The sequence below is a fragment of the Pleurodeles waltl genome, chromosome 6 (assembly GCF_031143425.1).
Source record: "Pleurodeles waltl isolate 20211129_DDA chromosome 6, aPleWal1.hap1.20221129, whole genome shotgun sequence".
NCBI classification, from domain to species: domain Eukaryota; kingdom Metazoa; phylum Chordata; class Amphibia; order Caudata; family Salamandridae; genus Pleurodeles; species Pleurodeles waltl.
Window position 1 is genome coordinate 69,379,677 of NC_090445.1, and position 13,677 is coordinate 69,393,353.

Sequence of the window (13,677 nt, forward strand, 5' to 3'; positions counted from 1 at the left end):
GTGAAGAGGGGACCTAGAACCCCATCCATGGCCCTATGGCCTGAGAAGGAGGGGGGAGTACCACTGCACTCCCCCATGTAACCAGGAAAGCCACAGCACCACACGCGTCTGCCTGGAGTAGGCAGACCCAGGTAACGAGCCCGTTCCCATTGCAGCACGTGATGGTGCTAGCTGTGTGGGGAGCTGGCAAGAGCAGGGGGGTGGGCTCCCGGAGCTGGTCTCCACTGTGGAGAAAAGCCACGGGGTGTCCGAGTAGGGCCGGACACCCCCAGCAACCATGACACCGCAGCATGAAGCTGCCAACGAAAAGAAAAAGAAACAAAGGAAACCATAGTGGCTATCACCGGAGAATCCAATATGCGCAGTCCCAGAGGAGAGCCCCATAATGCCCTGCAGGGCCTGCTCGCCTTTTTTGCACAGAAAGTCCTTCATTTTGGCGTAGTGGTTTCCCCAGGAGAGCAGGGTCAGCACCAAAATGACCACAAAGTGCCGGGATCGGGGAGCCTCAGGAGGAGTGCAGCGTCCCTCCAAGAAGGAATTAAAAGATCCCACCCTAGGTTGGGTGGGACATGGAAATGATAACCCCTCAAGGGTTTTGTGATACATTCAAACATTTCCATGGCTAATGCTTTTGCTAAACAGCTGGGGGTGATCGTCCCTCTTGCAAGGAAAGCGTCTAGCCACAGGGCTGTGGCCTAGGAAAGTGCCATGTGACTTTTCATATGGGAAGACAACCTCTAGGAGTAAACGGTGGTAAGGACACAGGTGTGTAATTACAAAAATTATGTCCTTAGGGACGATGCTTAAAATGTAATATTGTAACTGAACTGTGATCCTGATTCCGATATGTGTTGCAAGCACCCTTCATGCTTAGAAATTGCTCATGCTAAGGCTTTAGTTGCATATTGAGACTGACAGACTACTTTATTGCCGGTACCAGATGCACTCAGTCATTATTACATGTAACTATTGCCTTTATTCCTATAGTGAAATGCTTGTTGAAATGATGAGATGGACCTTTACTTGCTATCAAGTGCTCCCACTCCAAGTTATGTTCAACCTGTGATATTTAGGGACAAGATAATATTTAAAATGTGAGTTGTGGTTCTGGACCCCCTCCTGTAGGGAAGGATAAAGATGATTATGCAGTGTCAACCAAAAGCAATTCCATAGGCTTGTGTATATTTGTAAATTGTTGCGTAGTATTGAATAGTGAGTGGAATAAATGTACTTTTTCCTTTTTCAAACAGAAAAGTACAGACTGGACAATCATTTATTGAATGTTATTATTGTGTACTTGTGAATGGTGATTACTAGCCCACACAGCCTCCCTTGAATAAGCCATGGACTGCTCTGCTTCACTACCCTGTGAGAGTCAAGTTCTATACAATAGGGTGTTTGGTTCCCAGTAGAGGACAAATGTGGGCTCATTACTTGTGCAGGCCACACAACTAATGACCCTTTTTCTAACACGCTATCCATCGATTCTTTCAATCCCAGAAAAGATGGACTTGAAGGAAGTACATGCTCCTTCTTCACCCTGGATGACCATAACTGGCCACAGACTATAGGAACAACAAAGCCAGGATAGATACCTGAGGGCCCAGCCACAGGCCAAACAAGTCCAAGGCAGAAGATACAGAGGTGCGAAAGTGTTACAAGCATCTGAATTCTCCGTTTTATGCTGCTGCCAATAATCCCAATTAAAAATAAGTGTATGCTACTAAGGGGTTCTATCTGGCAGGCTGATCCTCCTCACAAGTAAGGCATGGGAAGTGGAACGGGAATAAAGAGTGAATGGGCATTAAGACTTGCTTTCATGTTGTCTTTCTGTCTCCATTTGTCTCTCTTTTAAGGTAAGAAATAACAATTTTAAAAGGCTCGCCATGAATTGCTTTTTCACACGTGGATAACGTTTCAGGTTCATTTTTATTTGTCTTTGAAATGTAATCAGATGGCATTATATCAGGCTGATTGTTCAACAAGGTACACACATGGATCACCGACCCCAACTCTAGAACACTGATTTGGAGGGGATGCTATAAACATGTATTGCTCTTTCTAAATTGCTTTGAAACTATATAGATCAGAAGCTTTTCCTTAATTAAATATAGAGTGTTAATATCTCTAGATGTGTAATATATATTTATATATGTACATATATTTATATTTAAATATATATGTGTGTGTGCGTATATATATATATATATATATAACTATATATATATATATACATTATATATATATAGTTAGAGAGAGAGAGAGAAGAGTTGTACGTTATGCTCATTGATTTGATGTTATAAACATTATTCTGTTTTTAATGCAATGTAGAGCAGGACAATTAAGCATGACAGGGGAACAAGGACTTTTCTAATTAAGTGATGCGAGCCTACACATAAGTCCAGGAATGCGCCAACCTAGACCCTCTCAGCTGTTTTCTAGCTAAAACTAATTTCAGGTAGGGAAACACCTTTTTCTAACCCACTCGTATTGTGAGACAGATAAAAACCTTGCTAACATCATGGACCACTCCTGGTCAATGGCACTACTATACATGCTGGCAGTCAATTGGATGTTGCTTTTAAAAAATAAGTATTTTCCATTTTTATACAATAAGCAATACCTATCTTGTCTAACTTTTAAAATTATCGAGAGGTTTTTAAACAATTTTATTTTATTTTTAATAGGTCAGTGAAACAAAAAGTAGATGTCCTGTCTACTTTGTTAGTCAAGAAATGAATTTACATATTTCATTAATGTATTCCTTGCATTTTTGTCAATTTATGAAAAATTGATTCTCTATTATACTTAGTTAAATTTGTTTTATGTTCATATTTAGACTGGCGGCGAGCACGACTCTTCTCAGGTAAGTGAAGCCTGTTTTACCCGGTGATCTTGTTTGGTTTCATATTCTAACCCTGGAACGTCAGCCACGGTCAAAATAAATTGTTTTGATGTTCATTCAGGAGCTTTTTCTGTCATGTGAAATAACTAATCTAATTGGTGTTACTACCTCAGTTTGAAAGCCCCGGATTTTGGTGCCAGAGTGCTGCATCTGGCACTTACCTATTATACTGAAGGGTGTGGAGTTTGCTGCCCGCTGATTCCCTTCTAATCAGTGACTTCACACATGACCACCCCCACCCACCCTCCTGCAGAATGTTATGTGGGGCCCGAGTCTTCCTTATCTCACAGATATTCATTGGCCTTGGGCTGAATGGAGGCCTCACTGAAAGGTTTGCGGCCCTGCAAAATAGGGGCTGCAGGAGCATGTATTACAACAGTGTTCCTATTTCAATTCTTTTTTGTCACCTAAAAATGGAGGAAAAAAAACATATAGGGATGGCGCTCACAGTAAATACACCATTATTTGATCACTACACAAATGTTAACACGGTGCTCCTGGAAGGAGGGTCCTCCCAACTCCTCCAAAATTCCCCTAGAAATTATTTTTTGCTTAGGATGAGGAATAACCTTTGTTTTGCGCACCCAGACCCCGATTTAGAAGTAGGTGATGCAACACAGGACAGCAAGCAAAGCTGCTGTGCTGCTGTACATGACCTGGAGAGAGCAGAGCTGCACCATATGTACAAAGAAGTAGATATGTGTGCACTGGCATACTTTCGGCAGTACTTTCAGCAACCATGTAGCAACAAAGGTACCTTTGCGCCATCATGCAAGGATGTCTGCATTGTCGGCATAGTTTTATGCAGGAAGGAGGTCCCTGTCTGCACAAAAACAACGCTTTAAAGTCAAAGTACCTCTTTGTAAGTGTTCTGCAGAATGCAACACACATGCAAAGAGAGAAGAACGAGAAGAGGGAGGCGCAGTGTTTTGGAGTAAATCCATGTTTACAGTGTTTTGTAGATACTGCTTTGCGTCCAAATTGCCCGTACACTACCAGTAGAATGCCCTCTTGACAAAAAGCAATGCAGGACGTTGCATTACTTTTACTCACAAACCAACAGAAATCTCCATTTGGGACGGTTTGTAAATACTAACCTGGATTTTGTTTCGGGTCTGCATTAAAAAAAAATAACTCAACTCAAAATCTTTGTAAATTTGGGCCATAGTTTCACAGGCTTTATGTTTTTTCAAGTTCTTTTTCCCATGCACATTTCGCTTAACTAAAAGATCAAAAATTACTATCCTGGAATAGGAATTAAACAAAACACAGAATATGCCTTTTTGTATCAATCCCAATATATTACAAACTATCTTGATGAGTCTGTGTAGATATATTTTTAAGAAACATGCCGTCACATTTATTTCTGTTTCTGGTATAGTAAATGATCTGTTTGGAAAGCTTTTATATTCTAGTTTCAGGACTTTTGAAAAGATCAAGACTGTATGTATGCAGGTGGTAATCGCTCATTTTTTATTTAGAAATGCATTTTATTTCAGTCAGTCATACACTTAGGGGGTCATTCTAACCCTGGCGGTAAAAACCGCCAGGGCGAATGACCGCGGTAGCACCGCCAACAGGCTGGCGGTGCACCGCCAGGCATTCTGACCGCGGCGGTACAGCCGCGGCCAGTAGCGGAAAGTCGGCGGGCTCCCGCCGACTTACCGCTGCCCGGGAGAATCCTCCATGGCGGCGGAGCGCGCTCCGCTGCCATGGGGATTCTGACACCCCCTACCGCCATCCTGTTCCTGGCGGGTCTCCCGCCAGGAACAGGATGGCGGTAGGGGGTGCTGCGGGGCCCCTGGGGGCCCCTGCAGTGCCCATGCCAATTGCATGGGCACTGCAGGGGCCCCCGTAAGAGGGCCCCACAAAGTATTTCAGTGTCTGCTCAGCAGACACTGAAATACGCGACGGGTGCAACTGCACCCGTCGCACCTTCCCACTCCGCCGGCTCAATTCTGAGCCGGCGTCCTCGTGGGAAGGGTGTTTCCCACGGGGCTGGCGGGCGGACTTTTGGCGGTCGCCCAACAGCCCCGTGGGAAACCCAGAATGACCGCTGCGGTCTTTTGACCGCGGTACGGTCTTCTGGCGGTTCCCGCTTGGCGGGCGGCTCCCGCCGCCCGCCAAGCTCAGAATCACCCCCTTAATTCGGTCAGTTTAGGCCATAAAAGCACATAAGAAAAATGAGCAAAAATACACATTAAGAACATCTACATAATACAGAGATGAATTCCATGACCTATGTACAGGCATTTCATAATGTGTAGCATTGCACAATCTGTGCATTCAAAACGCCGCTATAAAGGTAAGGGGGAGGTACAGAGCGGGAGATTCCTTCAGCATAAACCCAAAAACAAAAAACTCAGAAAAGGGTCCGCTGCGTCATAAGGAAGGAGCAGGGCCTATACATCAGTTATAAGATGTGATGCATCAAATGAGTTAAAATAAATTCAATTAATAATTTCTAAAAAGCATATCAATAGTCAGGTAAAGATCCTTAACATTGGCTATATTTGCTGGGCGTTAAAGATCAATCAGTGAATAGCAGGTAGACTCTATGTCTAAACGCTGTAGAAATTGCAGTCCTTCTTTATGAGATAAAATAGTTGGAATAACGAAATAGGGCACAGGAAGCTTTCTGGGGCACTACACAATTTACAACAAAGCTTAGAATGAGTGGTTGATGCAGTGAGAGGGGTTATGCGGACAGCAAGGCAGGGAAGTAGACCATTAACCTGTTAATGGCAAGGCAGCTAGAAAGTGCACTGACGTACAAGATCAAATCTGTTTTTAGGGTGCCTGATCCACACTAAATATGTTTCCACCCGGTCAGTAGTCAAGATCAGTGCGTAACGGAGGACAGTGTCCATAGCTAGACATCTTGCTATTCTAGCATAATATCCTGGTATATAAAATGAGGTCTATACTGTCCCCTTGGTGTAAGCGTCAATACTGTGCAGTGAATTTAAAAAGTTAGGCTTACCAAGGCCATGAAAGGCTTGCTTAACATAGGTAAACCAGGAATTAAAGCCATAATATCTAGACTAAAACAGTCCTCCAGGACCTTTTGGGAGAAACCGGTCTCAGTTGAGGTAAATGTGGTGGTCCCACCACCAACAGGCTGGAGGTGCAGACTGCTACATCATGTTTGACCAAGGCCCACTGTCCCAAAGTATAAACTGTTGCTTGGGGCTGTGTTATGAATGACAGGCTGGTACTGGGCTGGATGTCTAAGATCCTAACTTCGTGCATGTCCTATTGCTCTAAAAATTGGAACCCACATATAGGCATATTTGTCACACTCATGGAACCTGCTGCAACAAACAACAGTTACTGAAGCAATGATTGATTTAATTTTCGCCATTACCACTCTCTGGGGTCACATTCCAGACATACTTTTTCACCCATTATACCACTCTATACAGAGGATGGCAATTTGCAAATCAGTCTTAGTTCTGACTAAAGGCCAGATCAGGGCCGTTCCCGGCAGGAACACAAGCAGTCTGAGACTGTGAGGTCTTATGGCACAGTGATCATAGTATTCTTTCTACCCTGCAGATATTTAATTGTAAAGCTATTTCATATTAACACACTACTGAGTAAAAGCCTTATGTTTTATCAAATAAAACATTGACTGCCAGAAGAATAATTGCATATTCCTTGGATTTCGTGAGATTTTAAGCCTGCTTCATTTTTGCCTTTATCACCTTAAAATCAAAGCTTAAGAAGCATTGGAAAAACCATTAGAGATCAATCTGTTTTCACTGAATGTTGTTTGTTGCATTTAGTGTTTTGGTTTTATTGCTAAGTTGTATGACAACAAGGTTTTACTTTCATTTCTTTAAAATAATCGTGAGCTGTGATTTAGAGAGTCATATGAAGTAAATGAAAATATAGCATGTGCTGTTCTGCTGACTCTGACTAAACAAATTGCATTATGTCTTTCATGCTGGCAATCATATAAATGACTAGCTTTTTCATGCTATGTTATGAGTATTTATTTGGGAGAAGATTAATACTGATGTAATCTCTTATGAATTTCACACAGCTCTAGGTTGCCAAATGTATTTAAAGCATATGATTGCTAGAGAAGGATGGACTTGTGGTTGAGAAAGGAAGACTTATTGGAAGTGGGATGGTGTTTGACTGTGGTCAACACCTCTCTGTGGCGACTAAGTGGATGTCCACGCGGGTTGAGAAAACATTGATTTGGGTGAGGGCTGCCTGGACTCTTCTACCCATAAACAATTTGGAGCTCATGAAGGAGGAGGGGGCCACATCAGTGCACTGTGTTTTACAAGCCCTTTGAATTTACCGCAGTGCGGGGCGCACCTGTGAATGCCCGGGCAAAGATCGGGGCAATAGCGTTCCTGTGTGCACCTGCAGGAGCCCAGAGGTGACTGAGCAGGGCCACACCCTTTCGTTCTCATTACCATAGGTAAACGTAAGTACACTGGCAACTCACGAGCTCCTGCTAAAGTCTCTATGATGGACAACTTCTTGGAACTAGTTGTAGGAGGAGATGGAGCTAGCTAAAAGGATGCTTTCTCGTGACGGTAATATCTCATCCACTCTCTTTCTGTCTCCATTGACTGCAGCCACTGATCTAGATTCAGACACTGTCCCTGGACAGGATACAGCACAGCTATTTTCTTCTGTTCTAACTGGGTCACCTCCTGCTGAACCAGTGGTGAAACAGAAAAAGAAGACTGTCCGTTTGCCAAAACGCAGGATAAGGGAGTGAACACCTATGATTACTGGATTAAATCCACACCCCTGGGGACACTTCTGGCAAGTTAGTTTGGGGCCAGTTCACACTCTGAACTTAATGAACTTTTGCGCCCTTAAATAGAGTGACTGGGCAAGATTGAAACTCATCTGCATGAGCCTGGGAACAGTATCCCAACATGCAGGGGCGGCTCCTTCGCAATGGCGAAGGAGCGTCGCCTCCCTGGCTAAGCCAGGAGATGAAAGATGAAACTATATTTAATTATCGTTTTGTATTTCTTCTGCTAGCTGAGCCAGCAGCATGTTCGGGGTGGGGCGAGGCTGGGCCATGGGAGGAGGGAGATGGGAAGAGTGGACTGCACTAAGTGCGCATGTGCGTTTGGCAGGCCGTCTCAGGCTGGCCAAACATACATGCGCACTTAGGTTTGCACAGACTGCAGGGTTGTGTCTGAGTGGCAGTCCAAGCCGCTCAGACCAATCCTGGCTGTTTTCCTGCTAGGTTTAGCATGAAAGCAGCGCAAGGATTGCTGGGGAGCCTGTGCCGGTGTCCCAGCGAATGCCGAGAGAGCACAAGACCAGAGGAGCAACGAGGCAGGAGGCGGTGGCGACAGGAAAATGTAGGTTTTTTTATTATATTTTTTTTTATCACCCCCAAGTCCCTGTCCCTCCTCCCACCCCTCCCCTTGAGCTTTGCGGTGGCCTCTGCTGCCAACATGGTTTGGTCATCACAGAGCGTTAGTACTACATCTCAACAGCCTGCTGCTTGGCACTCTTGTGGAGAATGGGGCACAGCTGAAGCATGCTGCTGAAGGTTTAACATGTACGAGTCTTACCAGGTTTTTACGCTCATAGAGTCTCTTGGGTGGGCTAATCTCACAAATTAATGGTGGGGGATTATGCGTTTTTTTACTTTAGTAGACCTTTTTTCGCAATCTTCTGTAACAATCCAGGTATGGCTACAAGATCAGTTTGTGTATCAAGGTGTTAACGTAAAGAATAAAACAAGTCTATAATAATTCCAACATTAAAATTAACAGAAAAGTGGGGTGCGTGTCTAATGTGAACAAGTACTGACTGTTTACGATGGGTAGGGTTGTATTTTGCATCATACAGTGCGTTTGTAAGTGTGGGCTGGGGGAATAGCAGAAGGAGGGAGGCCTCAAGTCTGGAATGTCTGGATGGAGTGCTCTCGTGTGTGGGGCAAGAGAATAAAGGAAGGCCCAAGGAAAGCTATCTCTCTAGTGGGCCCGTTAAAATTCAAAGCCTTTACGGGTGTCTGTGATTTTGTCTGTCAAGCGCTCCATGGTGATACCTTGCCAAATGTGGGCATGCCATTGTAATAATGAGGGGACTGTCATTTTCTTCCAGGCTGCATCCAAAGCCATCTAGGTGGATCCTAGACAGAGCCACATGATAGATCTGTCCCCAATAGAGCTGGATCCCACAGGCCTGGTAGTGTAAATTCCGGCGTGAGTATTTCAAACCAATAAAGCCAGATCATGGGACATATATTGCAGAAATCGCCCAGTAATCCGCATCCTCTCCATCAGATGTGTTGGGATAAATCTTGTGAAGCTTGGCTGGATGTAAGTACCAGTCATAAAGTACTTTATAGTGGGCTTCTCGTAGACCCAGTGAGGGGTTTAATTTTCGGATGTCTTTCCATAGGTTCTGCCGTTGTTCTGTGCTAATAGGTTTCCCCAGGATTTGGTCCCAAACATTTCTGTTTCTCGAAGTAGGAGTCTTATTCAAGGAAGCTCGGAGAGAGTATAAGAAGTAAATAGTCCCCTTGGATCCTTCCTGTTTATGTACACATTTCTCTAGCAGAAGTAGTTCCCTTGTAACTGCTTGTCTAATCATGGGATGTAATACCCAGTGTTTAATTTGGTTATAGTGGCCAGTAAATTGAAGTTCTGGCAGCAGTTATTGAACGTAAGGACTTCCCAGCCATGGAGCAAGTCAGAGATGGTTAGACACCCTCCTGCCCTCCATGCATCAAAGGCGCTGGGTTGGAGCAGGTGGAAAATCTTAACGTGAATCAGGCATGTGTGGAAGGAAAGGTCATCAGTTTATGTTTGCAGGCAACCTAATCCCATGCTTTCAGTGTTGTTTTAGTTGGAGTACTGAGGTAGACGTTAGGGGGGTGATTAGGTTTAGACTTCCAAAGCAAATCCCATATCGTTTTCCCTACAATCGCCCAGGCCATAGAGAGTCAGTGTTTCTCTGACTTTAAAGACCATTCTGTAATCACTCAAATTTGTGCTGCTTTGTATTAAAAGGGGACGTTCGGTAGTGATAATGTGCTTTCCATTTTGGGAAGGGACAGAAGTTTGTTTGGAAGGCAGGTGGTAAGCGCCTGCCACATAAAGGCCATAAACATTGATCGCAGTGATATAAAAAACTGCCTGTCGACTTCCACTGGAAGACCTAGAAAGAGACATAAAACACACAGCAGGACTGTCATTTTGATAGCATTTATTCGCCCTAACCAAGTTATGTATGGGGGTCTCATTTCTTCAGGTCTTGCTGTAGCCGGCATAAGAGTTTGGAGTAATTAGCCTTATATAGATCTTCCACCTGTGGTGTGAGGTTGACCCCTAGGTATGTAATCTCTCTTTTTGCCAGGCGAAAAGGCATATTAAGTGTTAGTCTCTCCATATCCATTGATGGGACCGTCAGGTTGAGTAAGAAGCATTTGGTGAGGTTAACCTTGAATCCTGCCACTGGTTCAAACTCCCTCAATTCTGCTTGCAAGGCTAGCAATGATGACCAGGGAAGTTAATGTAAGAAGGGCTTGTCCACAAATAGTGAAATGTTATGATTAGTTGATCCAAAAGGTATGCCTTGAATGAGTGGGGACTCCTGAATTCTAGCCGCTAAGGGTTTAATACTAAGGGCAATAACAGGGGAGAGAGAGGGCATCCCTGTTGTGTACCTCGTTCCAGCGAGCAATGGTTGGAGGCTAGTCCATTAACAAGGACTCTCGAGCAAGGATTAGCATAAATTGCTTGTATCTGTGTCATACATCTATCCCCAAACCTAAAATGCCTTAGTGTGTGAAAAAGGAATGACCAGTCAATAAGGTTGAAGGCCTTTTCGGCGTCTAAGGCCAAAAGTATTGCAGGGAATCTTTTTCTTAGTGACTTTTTCTTTAAGTTGGGTCACTCGCCAGAGGTTGTCATGAGTCTGCTGTCCCTTAATAAAGCCGAATTGATCTGGATGTATCAAGTCTGGCATAAGGTCCTCAAGCTTATTAGCTAATATTTTGGTATACAGTTTAGCATCTAAGTTTAATAAAATGATTGGCCTGTGCGAGGAATAAGCTGGAGGTCTTTACCGGCTTTTGGAATCACTGTTATGAGGGCTTCTTCCATTGATGGGGTGACAGCTCCCGATTTCGTGACAGAATTAAACAGGCTGGTCAAATAAGGGACCAGGTCAGTTCCAAATGCTTTATAAAAGTGGGCCAAAGCCCTTCTCGGCCTGGGGATTTATTGAGCTTGAGAGAGTCAGTTGCAGTTTGACTCATCAAGCAGTATCAGTTGAGCTGCTGAGACTTTAGGAAGCGTGGTGTTGGCCAAATAGTCGTGGTGTGTGTGTGTGGATCCAGTGTCTTATAAAAACCTTGAAAGGACTCTGCTTTCCCTTCTTCTGAGTAAGTCAATTCCCCGGAGGAGGTTTGAATTGGGCCTATATAGATTTTTTCTGCTTCTTTCCTAACTGACAGGCTAGATGTGGGCCTACTTGGTTCCCCTTTTTACATGTGGGCTGTCTGAGACGTAACAGAGTAAGTTCAGCTCTATTGGCATAGATAGCTGCGACTTTACCCCTGAGTGCAATTACCATCCGCTGTAAAGTGAAAGTAGGGGATTCTTTATGGGGTTTTTCTTCTTTAAGCATTTATTCCTCTAGTGCTAGTCACTCATTGGTCTTTTGTTGTGTGAGAGTAGTCATGAGTGATATACATTTCCCTTGTATCACCACTTTAAAAGCATCACGATTTGTAGCCAAATTAGTGTCCTGTGGATCATTCATTTGACAGTATTCTCTGATTGTCAGTCTAAGTTCATTGCGTAGTGGGCGCTCCCGTGTCCAGGAAGTTGGAAAAATCATCTGGAAAAAGAGGGTCTCGTCCTGATCAGTACAAGGTGACCTCCACCATTGCATGATCGTAGATCGTTATAGAATGCATTGTTGCTGAACGAATGTCCTGCTGTAGTGTTTGGCTAACAAAGATGTGGTCAACCTGGGAGTAAGTCCTATGTGAATGGGAGAAGAGAGTGTAGTCTGTAGTGGTGGGGGACATTTGCCATGCATCTAAGAGTCCTAGATGTGTAAATACATGCTTCAGGGAGTGAGCAAAGATACCTGTCTATGACCTCTGTGAATGTGTACTCTTCAACTCTGGATCCCACACATGATTAAAATCCCCAACACTATTATCTCTCCATCAGCGAACCCTGCAGGTTGGTTGAGAAAGGAAATCAGGAATTCTGTCTGGTTCGAGATTGGAGCATAGATCGTAGCTCTTGTACATTTACACCAATGTATGAGACCCTTTACCATCTGCATTCTTCTCTCCTTATCCATCTAGGAGATGTTTGAAACTTAGGAGGAGTGAAATAGCAAGGCTACCCTGTTACATTTGAAGGTCGTATATGATCTATAAATTAGAGCATATGTTTTGTATTTTAACCTGTGTTCTTCAGTTCATTTCATGTGGGATTCATGCAGGCCACTATCTCAATCTTACGATCTAAGATGTATTTCCAGACTTTGGATCGTTTATGAGGGGAATTGAGTCTTTTGATATTCCAGGTACCTATGGTCAACCTCATAGGTAAGGGACAGTATGTCTGTCTAAGTGATGCTTTGCCTTGAAACTATAAACTGGAGTAATGGGGAAACCCTGCGTGAACATCCCCCTCCCTCCCCTGCACCCAGTCCATTCCCTCCCCTGTCCCATCTAGTAGCTCTATACATGCTTTGGTGAACCATGTATAACTTACTAACTGTATGAAACTTAGGAGCTGGAGCACCTCACTAACAAAAAAAGCGTATGCATTGAGTCATGTTTCTGTGGACTTTGGTTCAAGTCCGCAAGCACCCTGCATAGAATCATATAGTTGCTTTGAGCGACTTAGGCTGCATTCAATTAGGTCCTTCCATGATTCAAGGCAGTCGATGTGGCCACTTTGATTAAAATAGTAGTTTGAGCAAATCCCCCGACTCAGGGGGCTAATCGATCAAAACCAGAAAGGCAAAGTGTAGGGGGAGGCCAGATCTCCCCGTACCCAGTAGCGGCAAGTTGGAAGTCAATTTCTTCACGGTTCTTCCCCATCGTTACTTTGAAACTTCAAGAAGGCAAACCCTTATACCTTAATTTGCCCGAACGTCGCCCTTGCATTGCTGCTGCCAATGTCCACTTGTAACTCGTGGCTTATCCGAGGGTTGGTTATTTCTTGTTCCATTCTCTCCTTGGGTGCCAAAGACATTAAGACCCAGCACAGTCACTGCTCCATCTGGGCCCATAAAGGGGTACAATTTGTTAAGTAGATCAAAGGCTATGTCGAATGGGTATGCCCATCTGTATCTCACTTGTTTCTTTCTCAGATGGTATGTTACAGGTTTCAGCTGCATTCTCCCGGTTAAAGTGGCCAGTGCTACATCTTGAAACAGAGAGTAGGTAGTGCCCTGGAAGGAGATGCAATCTCATTTGCGGGCCTCCAGGAGGATCTTCTCATTGACCTTGAAGAAGTGTAGTTTGGCCAAAACATCTCTGACTTGGTTGCTGTCTTCCAGTTTCTGTGGTCCTACCCTTTGGAACGCTCTAGCTGGACCTCCGGATGGGTATCTCCAAGCAGGTTTAGAAACAACCCCACTGCGAATGACTCTAATGGCCAGATCTACAAGAACCTGGTGCAGTGCTGTGTCAAAAATAGCAGTGCCGTGCTGCGTCAGTTTTGAAATGCAGGGATGCGCCGTATTTACAAGATAACGGCACTACTCTGCCTTTCCTACTGTGCGGCGCGAAATTAAGCAGC

General features: G+C 44.2%; 1 protein-coding gene across 5 annotated transcripts in view; it reads left to right on the forward strand.

The window, feature by feature from the left end:
- Positions 1-13,677, forward strand: part of LOC138299206 (butyrophilin subfamily 1 member A1-like) — a 944,067-nt gene that overhangs the window by 724,510 nt on the left and 205,880 nt on the right. For all 5 annotated transcript variants that reach the window (XM_069237321.1, XM_069237322.1, XM_069237323.1 and 2 more), the window contains one exon: positions 2,840-2,866. In XM_069237321.1, coding sequence (XP_069093422.1) covers positions 2,840-2,866 — 27 coding nt within the window. The remainder of the gene's footprint in view (positions 1-2,839; positions 2,867-13,677) is intronic.